The sequence below is a fragment of the Agelaius phoeniceus genome, chromosome 5 (genome assembly GCF_051311805.1).
Source record: "Agelaius phoeniceus isolate bAgePho1 chromosome 5, bAgePho1.hap1, whole genome shotgun sequence".
NCBI lineage: Eukaryota > Metazoa > Chordata > Aves > Passeriformes > Icteridae > Agelaius > Agelaius phoeniceus.
In genome coordinates, this window is record NC_135269.1 from 57,773,219 (window position 1) to 57,787,481 (window position 14,263).

Consider the following 14,263-nt stretch of genomic DNA (forward strand, 5'->3'; position numbering starts at 1 on the left):
AGTTCTTTCTGTTAGTTACCTTTTCTCACTAAGGAAATGAAAGAAAATGGTAGAGAATGTTTTCTAAATACAGCATAGGTAGTAGTAGCATTAGTAGTTTTCTAAATACAGCGTAAATGGCAGCCTTCTATTGGCTTCCTACTTACTAAAATAAAACTTCTTGTGCTCTTGAGATATTTAAGCTCATAGTAAAAGGGTAAATCTTTTTTTTGATTTACCCTTTTACTGTGAGCTTTAACAGTGAAACTGGTTTTTTTCAGTTTCACTGTTAAAGCTAATTGATCATTTGCACAAATTTTACTGAAATATTTTTTCTGTATGTACTGTGGATGTCTCCTTTAATTCTTTCCCTGGCAAAAATCTTTTGAGACACATCTTATGGACAGGCTATTTTATAGTCACATTAGTAATAGAATCATGGTTAGTAATGAATTTATTTTTATAATTCTATATAATATATAGCTTTATTATAGTTTTTAATAATAAATTGTAATGTGTTTATTTCTTCACAGTAACTGAACATGCTAACCATGCTAAGGACAACTTATTTGAAGTTAATATTTATAAATATGATGGGTAAGTAACTTTACTTGCCTTTATTATTTTTGAGTCAGTAATTATGTAATTGGTCTGTTTCTGTCTCTAATTTAAAAGGGTAGCCTTCATTACTAATACATTTATTGCAACAGCTGAAAGTCCTGAGGCATGTTCCTTTTTGTAGGAGATCCACATTTAGAATTATAAAAAGAAAAGTAAACTGTTTCAGTAAACTTGTTCAACACAATATATTCGAGCATAGTATAACAATGTTTGCATGAGATTTGTGTTCAAAAGATGAATGTTAGATTAATTCTGCTCAGTTGAGTATTCTGTTATAGCTCAAAAGCTACCCAGAAATGTTTAGTGGGCTTGACATACATGAGTTCAGAGCACTGCACTAGTAGCATTCAGCCTGTGTGTAAAAACACAGACTGTTCAGAAATGTTTCAGGTGGTTCCTCTTGCTGTATATGACTGTTCAATAGTGCCTACATTTATTTGCATTTCTTCTTTTTCGAAGTTACTGTTTTAAAAGAAGATCTGATGAATGGTGATCTTACATTCCATTACTGAGTCTGCTGTTGAACCAGAATATTTTAATAAATGCTATGGTAATTTCAGTTTCCAGTCCATGACATGAAACAAGTTACATGTCTGAAAAAACATGAAAATGTATGCAGATAAGTGCTCAAAAGTACAGTATTTTAGAATTCTTTTTTGTGCCTGTTAACAGGTACATTTAAACAGGTACATTAAGTTGCAAAAAGAAAACACATTAAGTCTTTTCAGAGTACTTTTGCTGTGGTACTTTGCTATATGCATTGCCTATTTTGAGTAAAGGCATGATTTTGGGAAAGAGTGTTAGTAAGAAATTACATTCATAGGCTGAGTTCCCAGACTTCACCCTGCTTTAAAATTACTTGCCTTCAAATAAACAGTTTTGTTTATGCTGTGATTTTTCTTAATTTTTCAGAAGTTCAAAGGAGGAAAACATTGATCCTAGAAAAACCTAGTTAGTTGTTATTTTTCCTTTTAATTTGATCTGTGATTTGAAATAAGTGTGCTTATGCTTGGCGAAATTTCAATACGGAGCAGAATGGGAGGCAAATGAGCCCATGTCCACCCCTAGCAAATTGTTTTTTACAGGAAGTGGCAGTGACCAATTGTGGTAGTAGCTGAAGTGCTTTTGGTAGATTCAAAGTCTCATGTTGTAGAATTTTTTTTTCCTTTGGGTTTTTTTGTTTGTTTTGTTTCGGGGGGTGTTTGTTTTTTTTTTTTTTTTGTCTCTATCTAACATTCCAATAGAGGCCAGAGCACTGCATCTTTTTAGACTCTTAGGATTCTTCTATTCCTGGATTAGGCCTGAGTGGCAGTTTGCTTGGGATCTGCAGCCTATCTTTCCAAGCCTAACTTTTGTCCCTCATGTACAACTCTTTTTCTGTGGTCAACAGTGATGTTAGGAAGGACTTCCTGAATTAAAACTACTTTTTAAATAGCAGATTAAGTGGTTATCGTGAAATTTTAAAAAATGGTTGAAGCACATAAATGTGTGTTTCTTCAGGTTTGACTTTCCTCACCTAGAGTAAAAGGTTCTTTGGGTTCCTGCATCTAACTGATGTTCAGCTGTCCCTGTAGACTGGTTCTGATGTGTGGCTTTCCTTTCATTCAGTGATGAATTTCTTCATTTCATCTCCAGATTTCCTATTTGGCAAAGCATACATGGAATTCTGCAAGTAGATACAGGATTCTTAATGATAATTGGTTTACTTCTTTTCAAATGTTTTACTTTAGACAGCTGATTCAAATATCTTATGTGTGTTCCCTGTTTTTTTCTTCCTATTTTACCTTACAGGAATAAGGTATTCCTATTTTGCCTTATAGTAATTTCTTACAGTGAATGTAGTCACCTAATAGCTCAATGATAGAACAGCTTTTCTTTAAGCACAGTTACTTATAATAATTCTCTTGGTTACAGCATAGCAGGGTTTTGTGCATCAATCAGAACATGCTGCAATATCATGCAGGTAATAGCCATGTTTGGAAGCAGTGACACATAACACTGTGGTTTCTTATGCATATGTCTGTTCCACAAGCCTTTGTAAAATTGTTTCTGGTTGGGGTTTTTTCCCTACTTTTGGAGTTAGTTCATAGAATGGCTGAGATTAGAAGGGACTGTAGTTCTTAAAAACTCAATTTACTTGTGGGTTAGCTTCTGAAGTCCTCTAGCAGCAGATGTTGTTTGCTGTTGTCATCTATCTAAAAAGTGAAATGCTCTCCCTCCAGTAAAATAGAGTGATTGTTACTCATTGGCTTTAAGATGCTTCTTTCAGACATTCTTCACCAGGGGCCTTCACATGTGCATTTTAGGTCTGACTTGTACATTGGTCTTCTGATATTTGCTGTGAATTTGGTTGTGCTATTATTGCATATGTGAAGTTTTTATCAAATTTACCTTTGATAGGTATAGACATTCATATAACTGTCCCCTCTGAGTCTGGATATAGTATTTATTTAGTTAAAGCTGATCAAAGGGCTGGAGCACCTCTCCTATGAAGACAGGTTGGGAGAGCTGAGCTTGTTCAGCCTGAAGAAGGGAATGCTCCAGGGAGACTTTAGAGCAGTTTCAGTACCTCAAGGGGACTTAAAAGAGGGCTGGAGAGGGACATTTTACAAGGGCATAGAACAATAGGACAAGAGGGAACAGTTTTAAACTGGATGAGGGAATGTTTAGATTAGGTTTAAGGAAGAAACTCCTTGCTGTTGAGTGGAGAGGCACTGGAATAGACTGCCCAGAGAAGTCATGGATTCCCCATCCCTGGAAGTGTTAAAGGCAAGGCTGTATGGAGCTTTGAGCAGACTACTACTGAGACAACACTGACCTTGAACTGACATGGAAATTTTTGTTTCTTTAGCCCATTTTTTTTGAGTCTGCAGAGAAACATTGGGCTAAAATTCAGGAATAGTGTAGTTAAACTATTGGAAGAGAAAAAAAATTGAAAACAAATACCCTTTTATTCCTTCTCTCTCAGTCTCCTAGGTCTTAACTTAGAGTTGGAGAGTTCATGTTTTTAAGACTGTACTCACTGTTAATGGAAAAAAATGACTGTTTTTTGTTTCCATTGTTTAATGGAAAAAAAATGACAGCTTTCCATCTGCTGAAAATGCAATAATAACTAAAATTAAAATCATCTATACTTGAAAATTAGATTAATTTGTCTTGCTCATTCTGCAATATCTGATTGATGATATCAGAGAGTATTAGTTTGTGAGTTGGAAATTATTGCTATAGATAACAGTACACATTCCTAGACTTGTGTGCTAGGAACTACATATGTAACTCTGGATTTCTCATGTGTTCCTTTAAAGTGTGTTTGAATTATTTTGTTTAGTTAAAGAATGTTTATGCTTGCTGAGTGTGTTTGATTGTTGTTCATAAAATGTATACTGCTGTAAAAGAGTCTTTTTACTTCCTAGTTTTTTGCTTGGCTGTGGACTCTCTGCTGAGCTTTAACATATTCAGGATCTGTGCAGCTGCTGTACCAGCTCTGACCTGAATTAAATTTGTGAAACAAAGTTTTGCATCTGGTAACATTTAGAACTCTGTCTCATTATGAATGGTTATGTAGATATAAATGACTTCTGTCAATTTGGTGGGATCTGAGCATGTTCAAAAGAAGATGCAGGCATGCACTTCTTTCATCTAATGTATATTCCTATTAATTAGTGTAAACTACACTTCTGCCTGAAGTGGCAAACGTTAACTTTTCCCTTTTTAGTAAAGGTACCCTATTTCCATTTTGTGTACTTCAAGAGCTGTATGTACAGTCCCGTTCAGTGTTTTATTTGTATAGTGAATTTCCACTAATATTTGTTTGTCTGCACACAGTAGTAGAGGATAAAGATTTTTGCAGGTTGCATTCCAACATTTTTTCTTATGTTACAGATGTATCTAGGTGCATTTGCAGTTTTATAGCTTGAATTTTTTTTCTTGATTTTGTTAATTGCCTAGTTGACTGTGGGCTACTATATCTTGTACAAATGAAGGAAGATAATAGAACAACTATTTTTGGTGTGCCCAGTGCATGCCCTAAGTAGAACACTTGCTGTGTTGTTTATTGACTGTTAGTGTGCATTCTAATTTGTGTTTCCTGGCAGTGTTGTTTGTGTTGGTGGGGACGGCATGTTCAGTGAAGTGATGCATGGTCTCATTGGAAGAATGCAGAAGGACTCTGGCATAGACCAAAATAATCCCAAAGCATCGTTAGTCCAGTGCAATATAAGGATTGGCATAATTCCTGCTGGTAAGAAAGGGCTAACTTTCAGTTTAATTTATTCATTCATTCTTGACATTTTTTCCTTATTCATAGCTTGATGAATTTAGGCCTACGTGTAAGATCTGAGCAATGATATTCTATCAAGACATCTAACCAAAGCTGTTTGTATCCATATAACATTTTTGATCACCTGCAATTATATTTAGGAAGAATATTTTGTAAAGGAAATCAAATCTTGATGTATAACTTCAGAATTTAACAACTTTTTTTTTGTGTCTTACTGTGTGTTAAAATGAAATAAGATGTTGACAGTTATGCCCTTCTAAACACATCAAGGAGTGGAATTTACTAAACAGAAATTTACCTGATAAATATTTTTCCAGTTCCAAATCCACTAATTTAGTTAGAATTATAATGAGAACTTTCTGCTGGTCTGGCAAACTCCAAACAAATGCTAAGATTCCTGGACTCTCTTTTCTTCCATTTGTTCTCACAGCAAGTACAGGGCATCTGCAACTGAGGAACAGTTCTCGTTTTCCAGACAAAGTTGCAGTTTCTGCCCCTTGTTAGAGGGGCTACACATTCACAGTTGTCAATTTCAGTCACTTTTTCAGGCAGTCCTGACTGCTGTCATTTGAGAGAATTCATTCTTCAAACTGAAGTCTTTCTTGATATGATTATTGTTATTATTATTGACCATAAAGGCATTCTTTGGATCAGTCTTACTGTTTTCAGTCTGGTGTCCCAGCTGTTACCTCATCCTGCCCCTTTGGTCCTCAAAGATTCCTTCAAAAGCAGATTAACATATTTGCTTTCTCTTACAGGACTGAATTAACTGTTTCAGCTCTTTAACAGGGGACAGTCCAGTATCTTTTCTATGCTGTTCACTTTTCTTATCTGATGCTTGAGCTTTGAATTAAAGAACTGGCCATGAAATAAACATTGTAAGCTTCTGGTTAGAATTAAAATAAAAGCTTCTGAGAAAATTTAGTTCAGGTTGTAAAACTATACCAATTGAAGTACAACATTTGTACTCTCAAGCTATGGGGTGACTAATTTTATATTCCTTTCATCTTTGTGAAAAATGTATCCAGACCCAAACATTCTGAATTGTTACTTCCAAGAGGCTTAACCTTTTCTGCTTGCAGTATAATAAATGTTTGGTATCTAAAAGTTACAGTGTGAATATCCCCTTATGGTTTTTCACCCTCCTATTATATTTAAGTATATTCTGATTTTATTAAAGCTTTGTATTTATTCAATATGTATAATGAACTTCACAAGAATAGAATTCAAAGTGTTCTTCTTCTCATCCTTTTTCTTACTTGGGCAAATTTCTTGAACTAAAGGTATTTTGTTTACATGACTGGTTTCAGAAGGTTTTACCTACGGGAGATATGCGACCCTAAGAAGATACAATTGAAAAACCAGAACCTCAATATTAAGAGCAATTTCTTTGTCCTCAGGAAAGATTTACCTTGCTTTTTCAACATTTTCCTAATGCATTTTTTCATTGGGTGCATTACTTCTGCACCCAAAAAGTATGAGCTTCATTGACATTTTAATTTTGTTAGCATGTATCAAGCCACTTCTCTTACATATTTTAATGTTTTGTTTGTTGTGTTTTGTCCACTGTATCCTTTTGCTATTTGAATGTATACTGTATTTTCTATTCCTAGAACTGACATGAGGTATGTGAGCCTTGTAATCAGTGCTATATTTCAAATATTTTCTCCAAGTCATTATTCAAATCCCTCAAAAAGTTTTTATAATGATGTGTAAGGAAGCTGACCTTAAAGTTCTATTAATTAAGTGTTTGGAAATGGAGAGGATAATACATATCTTGATCTGTTTGTCTATTGTATGGTATTTAAAATGATCCATTACTGTATATATGGGAAAGTGCCTATTTATTGAAAAAGGTAGTCAAGTCACTGAACAAGTCTCGACACATCTAGTCATTACAATGACCTTAAATTGAGTATGAAATAGCATAAGGCAGCAAGATTTGGATTTTTTTTTTTCTGGTTGATATATTTCCAGCCCATGGTAAAGCTGTTCTCTATTCATCTTTGCTTGATACAATGGAGTTTTGGCTATGTATTGACCCCAACAGATACTCTAGCTCTATCACTAGTACAAGAAGTCTGTTCCAAAAATAAGTTAAATTCTTAAGAGGACCTTTCTTGTTTTTTGTAAAAAAACTAAACCAGTAGTCCTGAAATATAAGTCAAAAGTAATAATTAAATACTAACCATACATCTGATAAAACTTCATCCATTGTGTTCTACTTCTTTATAACCAGCCTTCTTAAAATATCCTAGGAACTCATTAATAGAAATTGAAAACAAAGATTACCTGTAGTTTAGAGATGAAGACCTATAGAGATGGTTTACTCAGTGATGACAGGAGCCTGGGGTAAGGTGACAGTGGATCAGTGTTTTCACCTTTTTTATCACTTAGTTCCTGGTATCATTGTGCTAAGAGAAATGTGGCAGGTTGTGGTTTGTGGTTGTGATTAAACAGTTTCTGTATTCAAACAAAACTAAATTCAGCAGATGGTCTTTGCTCAGAGACTGACAATTGTACAGAGGTTTGAAATTACAAATAAAAGAGATTTAATGCTAAAACACTCTTCTGAATGACTGGGTTTCAGTGATAAGCTTTATTTCATAGCAGAATTCCATTGTGCAGGCTCTTTTTTTTGAATGTTGAATACTATTTTTTTATCATGATTCTAACTTTCTGCAGCAAGTCCCTGCTTGGCTCTTTTTTTTTTTCTTGAATAGTTGCGTCAGTTTCCCATCAGCCTCTTTCCTTCGTGTATCTTATTGTTGAACAATATAATTTATTCTTATGCATTATGGAGCATTTCTATGGAATAACTTGTGGTTGTGTTGACCTGGATAAAAGACTTCCACTCAAATGGCAGTTTTAACTTTTGAATTTATCTTCATTGCAGCCATTCTTCAAATCTGTCAGTGGAAATTGACTGTTTGCCATTGTAAATGGATTTGCTGTTAAGAGTACTTAGAAGCTGTAGTGTATCTCTGGAAACCTCTGTTTACTTATTTTTTCCTCTAGGCCTTAAAAGCTAGTTATTTCTTACTAGCCTTAAAAGCACTTTCAGCCATGTGGTCTCATGGCATTCAGACTAGTAATATGTCTCCATAGAACTTCAAAACAGAGAATGAGTCCTGATACAGCTTGGACACTGAGGTTTCATCCACGTGTTTTAGTATTAAAATTGCACCCTCTGGAGTAAGCCATAGTAATTTGCTATTCTTATTACACAGAATAGAATGCTGTTCTTGGCATAGAATAGGAGGACAAAGCTGTCAACTGCTGTTCTTTTTTTAGTTTAAAAAACTTACTAGATTAAATATTTTTAATGATCTTAGCAGATAGGAAAAAACAAACCCACTTCACTCTGTGTTGTTGTACTGTATTCATTGCAAAAATCAAGTCTGCAACCCACTGTAGGGGAAAATCTAAGCCCTTGGGAATATTGAGTAAAGTATAGACACAAAGTTTATAGCTATGGTGATTTTAGGTTTCTAGTGTATCCAGATCACTGGGTTCTGGTGGTCAGCTCTGTACTGTTTAGGATTGAAGGATGCAGTATGATTATAATCAGAATGTTGATGTGTCACTGTAGAAGTTAAGAATGCCAAAGGCAGTACAGGCTTCTGTATGAATGTAATAAAGGAAAAAGATGGAGGATTCATTCACAAGTTTAAAAGATAGATTCAAGTCAAGTTGTGAAGTGTGACTGGACTCATATCACTGTCATTTAGAGTGTAAAAATTATCTTTAAAATGCTAAAGCATAGCAATAAAAGCGATTTTTTTTGTTTAATTACTCCAAGTGATCTGTTCTTAGTCTTCTTAGCTACAAAGCTGGTAATATTTAATGATCTTTGCCATTTAGTTAGCATCTCATTTAAAAGTTAACTATACCACTTTGAAATCTGAAGTGCATGTTTTATGCTCCTCCTTCAGTACTTTAAATCCATTAAACTTCTTGAAATGACAGTCTTAGGGCTAAATACTGCATTTAATATAGTGGGCCTGCCATGGAGACAAGCAAGCCAATATTACTTATTCCTGTGATGTTCATTTCATCTCTAAAATCTGCCATTATTAGCTTAAACCTTTTTTGTTGTCTTGTGTTACTGAGCTTACGCTGAAGTAATTATCTACCAAAAAAATCCTACACCAAAGTCTTTCTGGACTGTTTCTCTTTAAGCCAGTCTGTTGTTCTGCAGATAAAACTTGACTTCTTGGTTTCTGTATGTGTAAAGGAAGATATACAAAACTTTGAGTAGGTACCTGGGTGTAAGCCCAGACCATTCATCTCTCCCTGTAGCAGTAGCTTCTCTCCTTACTTTCAAATGTGCCAGCTCCTTCTCATTTAAGAAGCACTTCTCAGAAAAGTAGTTTTGTAGAATTTTTCAAAATATTAAATGCTGCCTGATCCAAAAACTCTGTCATTAGGGCAGCTTACCTGACATTTCATCTGTATGATTACTGCATGGATTATGGATTCACAAAAACTCTGCACAAATATGAGACCCCCACTGAAGTTGCTATTCTACTTTTTTTCACTACAAATATTGTTCTTATACTAATTTGTCTGAGGATTCTCTAGGTGCCTTGGGAGCATCTCCCTCTGTCTAAAGTATCTCACATAGAGCAATGCTCATGAGCTCTATAAGTATTTCTATTTCTTTATTAAATTCATGGTTTTCGATAGGATCAATATCTAGCTGACTTGCTTCTGTCACCTGCTTGGTTTCATACTTCAGTTGTCTGTAATTTGTTTAGTTTTCCATCAATAAAAGCACAAAAATAAATATTTGTACCCCACACCATGTGTGTGTTTTGGTTTAAGAAACCTTAGTTAGTAGTCTAATCATGATTCAGATTATTAAGTCTAGCTCTTTGACTGTCTGTTGTTGGTCCACCAATCCATGGCATGAACTCTTCCATACAGCCAGCAAATTATCTGATTTTTGCCTAACCACTTTGGTTGTTCTGTTACCAATTTAAACTTGTGAAGGGGTGTTTGAGTGTACCTGTCTGCATGACTTGTCTACTCACAAATATCTAGCAATGTTCACATGCAAAGGGGAAATCTGGTGATTTGGCTGTAGTTCATTCTGTGTACTGCAGTCCCTCACTTTGCTTTCTTTACTATTGCTTTAACAAAACTTACTTATGCAGGGTATGTGCTCATTCATACTTCAATAAATATCTTGATTTTTCTTCCTTGTGATTGATTAATTAAAAGGAAGGATTTCCTGACTTTTTATATCATTAAATGTATTTATATAAAAGATTGCATTTTTCATACTTGTGGAGGAAAAGAACACAGAAGAACTTGTCTGTATAACAACCATGTGGCTGTATGAGACCTCCTAATAAAAAAGAACTTTAAGGAAAATGAGTGGTAAAGATTCAAAGTAATTATACCTACTTTATCAAACACAAAATGTTGTGCCTTCTACATATTTAATGTTTTCAGTGAGTTCTTAATATCAAAGTATCTGGGACGAATGCTTTCTTTAGCTGGGAGAATTCAGACATTCAGCATCTACCTATGGTATGGTGGTGTGGTGCCACCATTGTTGAAATGTACTGTCCTTTGCAAGATGATTGTAGTGCTAGAGTTGGAGGACAAGGAGAATAATCTGTAGCACTGATGGTTGATGGCATTTTAGATAAGGAAATTAATATCCTTAAGGTAAGTTTCAGTTTGAAACTGACACTCAAATTTTCATGCTTACATTTGGTGTCTGCATTAAGATGAGCATCTAAACTTATAGCAGGAGGCATCTGTTCAATAGGATTAGCAGAGCCTCTTGATCTTCTGTAGCATCTGCTTGTCACATGCAGATGTCTTGCTTTCCAAGGCCTTCCACTGTGTGTGAGTACCTTGACTCAAGCTAAAGCTGCCATCAGCTATTCCTGGCAATATGTCCTTGACCAGGGCAGAAGCTTTGGCATATTGTCTGCAGTGTAACATGCACACATATAGTGTCTTAACCTAAAACTTAATCATTGCTTTGCATGCTGATTTTCTTCTCTACTAACAAACCAATGCAATAATTAGTTTTTATACTGAATGTGTTTGTCTTTTTTTTTTAAGTGAAGTAGGACCCAGTTAGCAAGTAGTCCAACTACTTCCTTCACATTTGCCTGTAGTTCTCTGCAATCCATAAAAACCTCTTTTATGTTCCTTCACTCAGGCTGTTGCCTTAAAAATCCCCAAAGAAAATCTGGCAGAGTATGTACATAATTTTTCTGTTGGTTTTGTCAGAGTGTGCAATACCCACCACTTAACATTAGTCATGCTCTATGGGAAGCTTCTTGTCTGAACTGAGTGCTCTGGCAATCCTAAGATATTAATCATGGGATATTATTCAAGCTGTATTTACATTCTAATCCTGCTTTTCAGATCAGACTTATACTGGTGAAGTAATCCAGATTTTGGTGGGTTTGTGTGTCCATCTGTTCAGAGTGCTGTGTCAGGAGTTGTAGGTTCTACTTCTAGTGAAGATCCACCTAAAGATCTGGAAGTCTTGTTTGGTTAAGTATTCAAAAGAATTCAAACCCTTAGTCATCATTAACATTGTTTTGACCTTTAAACAGGTACTGTTAGGTTCATGCTTGGTGTGGTGTTATGGCAAGTTACATTCTCTTTTCATGTGTGTGGAATGCCATAGTAGTTACATCCATGTAAATAGGTCACTGGTTTTGTTGCTCCATACTACCAGCTCCAAGAGGAAAAAGACAACAGTATTTTACTGTTGGTATGTCTCCCATTTTAGAATCTCAGAATTAATTTCAGACTTCAGTTTTAATTTTAGACCTTTCTTACTAGTTAATGAATAGAAATGTAAATAAGTTCTGTGTAATTGCCAAACAGATGAATCAGCTTTTAATTGAAAATAGAAGATCACAGGGAGATGGCCTCTGATGTTGAAAAGGAGCTTGCATGGATTCTCCTCTTTTCCTCCCATCTGTGTGTAAAACCACTTGGAAGCTCTGTTTGTGTCAAGACAAATGTAATTGAGGTAATTGTAGGAGCAGAACACACACAGATGTGGAAGAAATGAGAAATGCTGGATTAAGTGTTAGGCTTGTACGTTCAGCAGTAGAAGTTTAGGCCAGATCTCTCAGTGTTTGTTTTTCTTTTCAAAAGTAGTCAGAATTTTCTGTTCTGAGCATAGGAGACAATATGAAACTTGGCAGTAAAGTATAGCTTCAGCTTCAGAAGTCCGCCTAATATTTTCTTTTATAGAACCTTAAATGTAACACAAGATCATCATCTGAGTACCCCATCTGTTGTGATACCAAGGGAAATTGGGGTCCTCTGTCCTGCAATGGCATCTGCCTGTAATGGTACACTGTCACTGTCTTGAGCCTCAGCCTTTTAGTGGAAGATCTGTTTAGTCACACTGCAGTTCTGTTATATTCTCTTTAACTGGCTCCTGGAGCTGCTGCTTGTTCACTGTGGTAGATTTCTGCATAATATTTACTTGGTAAAAGCTTCTGTCCTGCCATTCACATGCAGGGGAAGTGTTGTCAATCTTCTGAAAAGGAATGGATTTTCTTTGCTCCCATTATTAATTGCTAATGCCCTGACTATTTCCAAAATGAAAAAGAACTAAAAGTGGTTTTTAAATAATGGTTGCTCATTCCTCCATTATTAGTTTCTATTTCAATTTGATAAGGCCTCAGAAATCAAGTACACTGTATTTGAGCTGCTCTTCCACCTAATGCATTGGTAGGAAATCTGAGAACATGTATGAGGACAGAGTTTATCTTTTCAGTTATCTACCTTTGACTTTGAAGGAATTCAGTTTCGTGGAAGGGTTGGGAGAAAGTGTAAGAAATTCAGAGTTAGGTGCTGCACCAAATACACTTCTGTCTGTCTGGATCTGAGTTCCAAGTCCCTGCTGCAGAGCAGAAACCAGATCCCTATGTTAGGCTCTTGTTTTCTATAGGAAACAAGGAGGGAGAGTTGTCAATTTCTAAACAGCATATAGGTGAAACCTAAAGCTTCCCCACTTTCTTCTTGTAGGTATTTTGCATCAAGTCTGTAAAGGTACATCTCTGTCTATTTTGTTATCCTATCTAGAAACTAATTCCTGAAAGCAAGTATTTTTACTAATTTTCAAATAATAGAACAGAGCAGAAGTTTCTGTATAAGATGACATCCTGAAATTTAGATCAGTACCACAAAAAACAGCAGACCAGTCAATTTCTCTTACTTTCATAAGATCTCAATGAGCAAGAAATCCTAAACAGAGGAGAATCAATGTATGGCTGCTTCATTTGATATAAAAGCTATAATAGTGAAATTTTCCATGTAAATTAACCCACTTCCCTTTAGAACTGCTATATATTTATTGCTTATATTGTGAAATTTTTGTACTTTGTGTGGAGAGCAATAACTTGTATTCATGGGGGGTGGGATGTTACAATTTAAACAATAAAAATAATAATACAATATTCCTGTATTTACTTTGTTCCATAAAACAGAAAGGAGCAAACCAAAGGAATATCATGCTTTTATTTGGAGGACTGTGCCAATAATACTTGTTTTGCAAAGATACAAATTGATGCCTATTTTTTTATTTTTCAGGATCAACAGATTGCATATGCTATTCAACTGTTGGCATTTCTGATCCAGTAACTTCAGCTCTTCATATTATTGTAGGTGGGTGGTCACAGTTTGCTGTGTTGTTACAGAAACAATGGAAGTAGCCCAAAATACCATTTTCATTTAGTTCTTTCTTTATGTCTGTGAAATGTAATTTTAACATAATGGCTGAATTGAAATACAAAGTTTTTGTCTGGGATTTAAGTCTCTGATTTGAAATTTGGGAGGTTAAAAATTGATTGCTTTCCCTACAGTAAATCATTGTTTCAAGGGAACATAATATTTCAAAAATGTTGTGCTAAAGTTTTCATGAATTCTGTCATTCTTTTGAAAGTAGTAAATAGCAATAAGCATCAGTTGTTGGACTATATCTCTATATATATGTATATCTATCTTAGAGAAAAATAAAAGCTTTGAGAAATGCATGTACACTTGAATGGTACTATTTTGTGCTAGTTGTCCAATTGTCCTGGGCAATTCAGTATTCCCTTGCCAAGTTAGAGTTACAATGCCTTCTGATATCATTGCTCAGTAACAGCTGCAGTTTTAGGATCTGGTGTTGCAAAGATTTACACATGTGTTTCTCTTACTAACCTATGGTTTACTCTGTTCAGCATCTGTGGAGTTAAAGCCTTTGGACTAGGATTGGAAAGATGTGGCTTTACTATCTCATAGTATTTTAGCTGTGTTGTTAAGTCCCAGAATCACAGAATGGGTCAGGTTGGAAGGGACCACAGTGGATCATCTGGTCCAACCTACCTGTGAAACAGAAAAAACCCC

At 35.2% G+C, this 14,263-nt stretch overlaps 1 protein-coding gene across 1 annotated transcript in view; it reads left to right on the forward strand.

Moving 5' to 3' along the window:
* Positions 1–14,263, forward strand: part of CERK (ceramide kinase) — a 40,133-nt gene that overhangs the window by 12,731 nt on the left and 13,139 nt on the right. Inside the window, exons 5-7 of the mRNA XM_054632303.2 lie at positions 513–576; positions 4,695–4,840; positions 13,466–13,540. Of these exons, the coding sequence (XP_054488278.2) occupies positions 513–576; positions 4,695–4,840; positions 13,466–13,540 (285 nt within the window). The remainder of the gene's footprint in view (positions 1–512; positions 577–4,694; positions 4,841–13,465; positions 13,541–14,263) is intronic.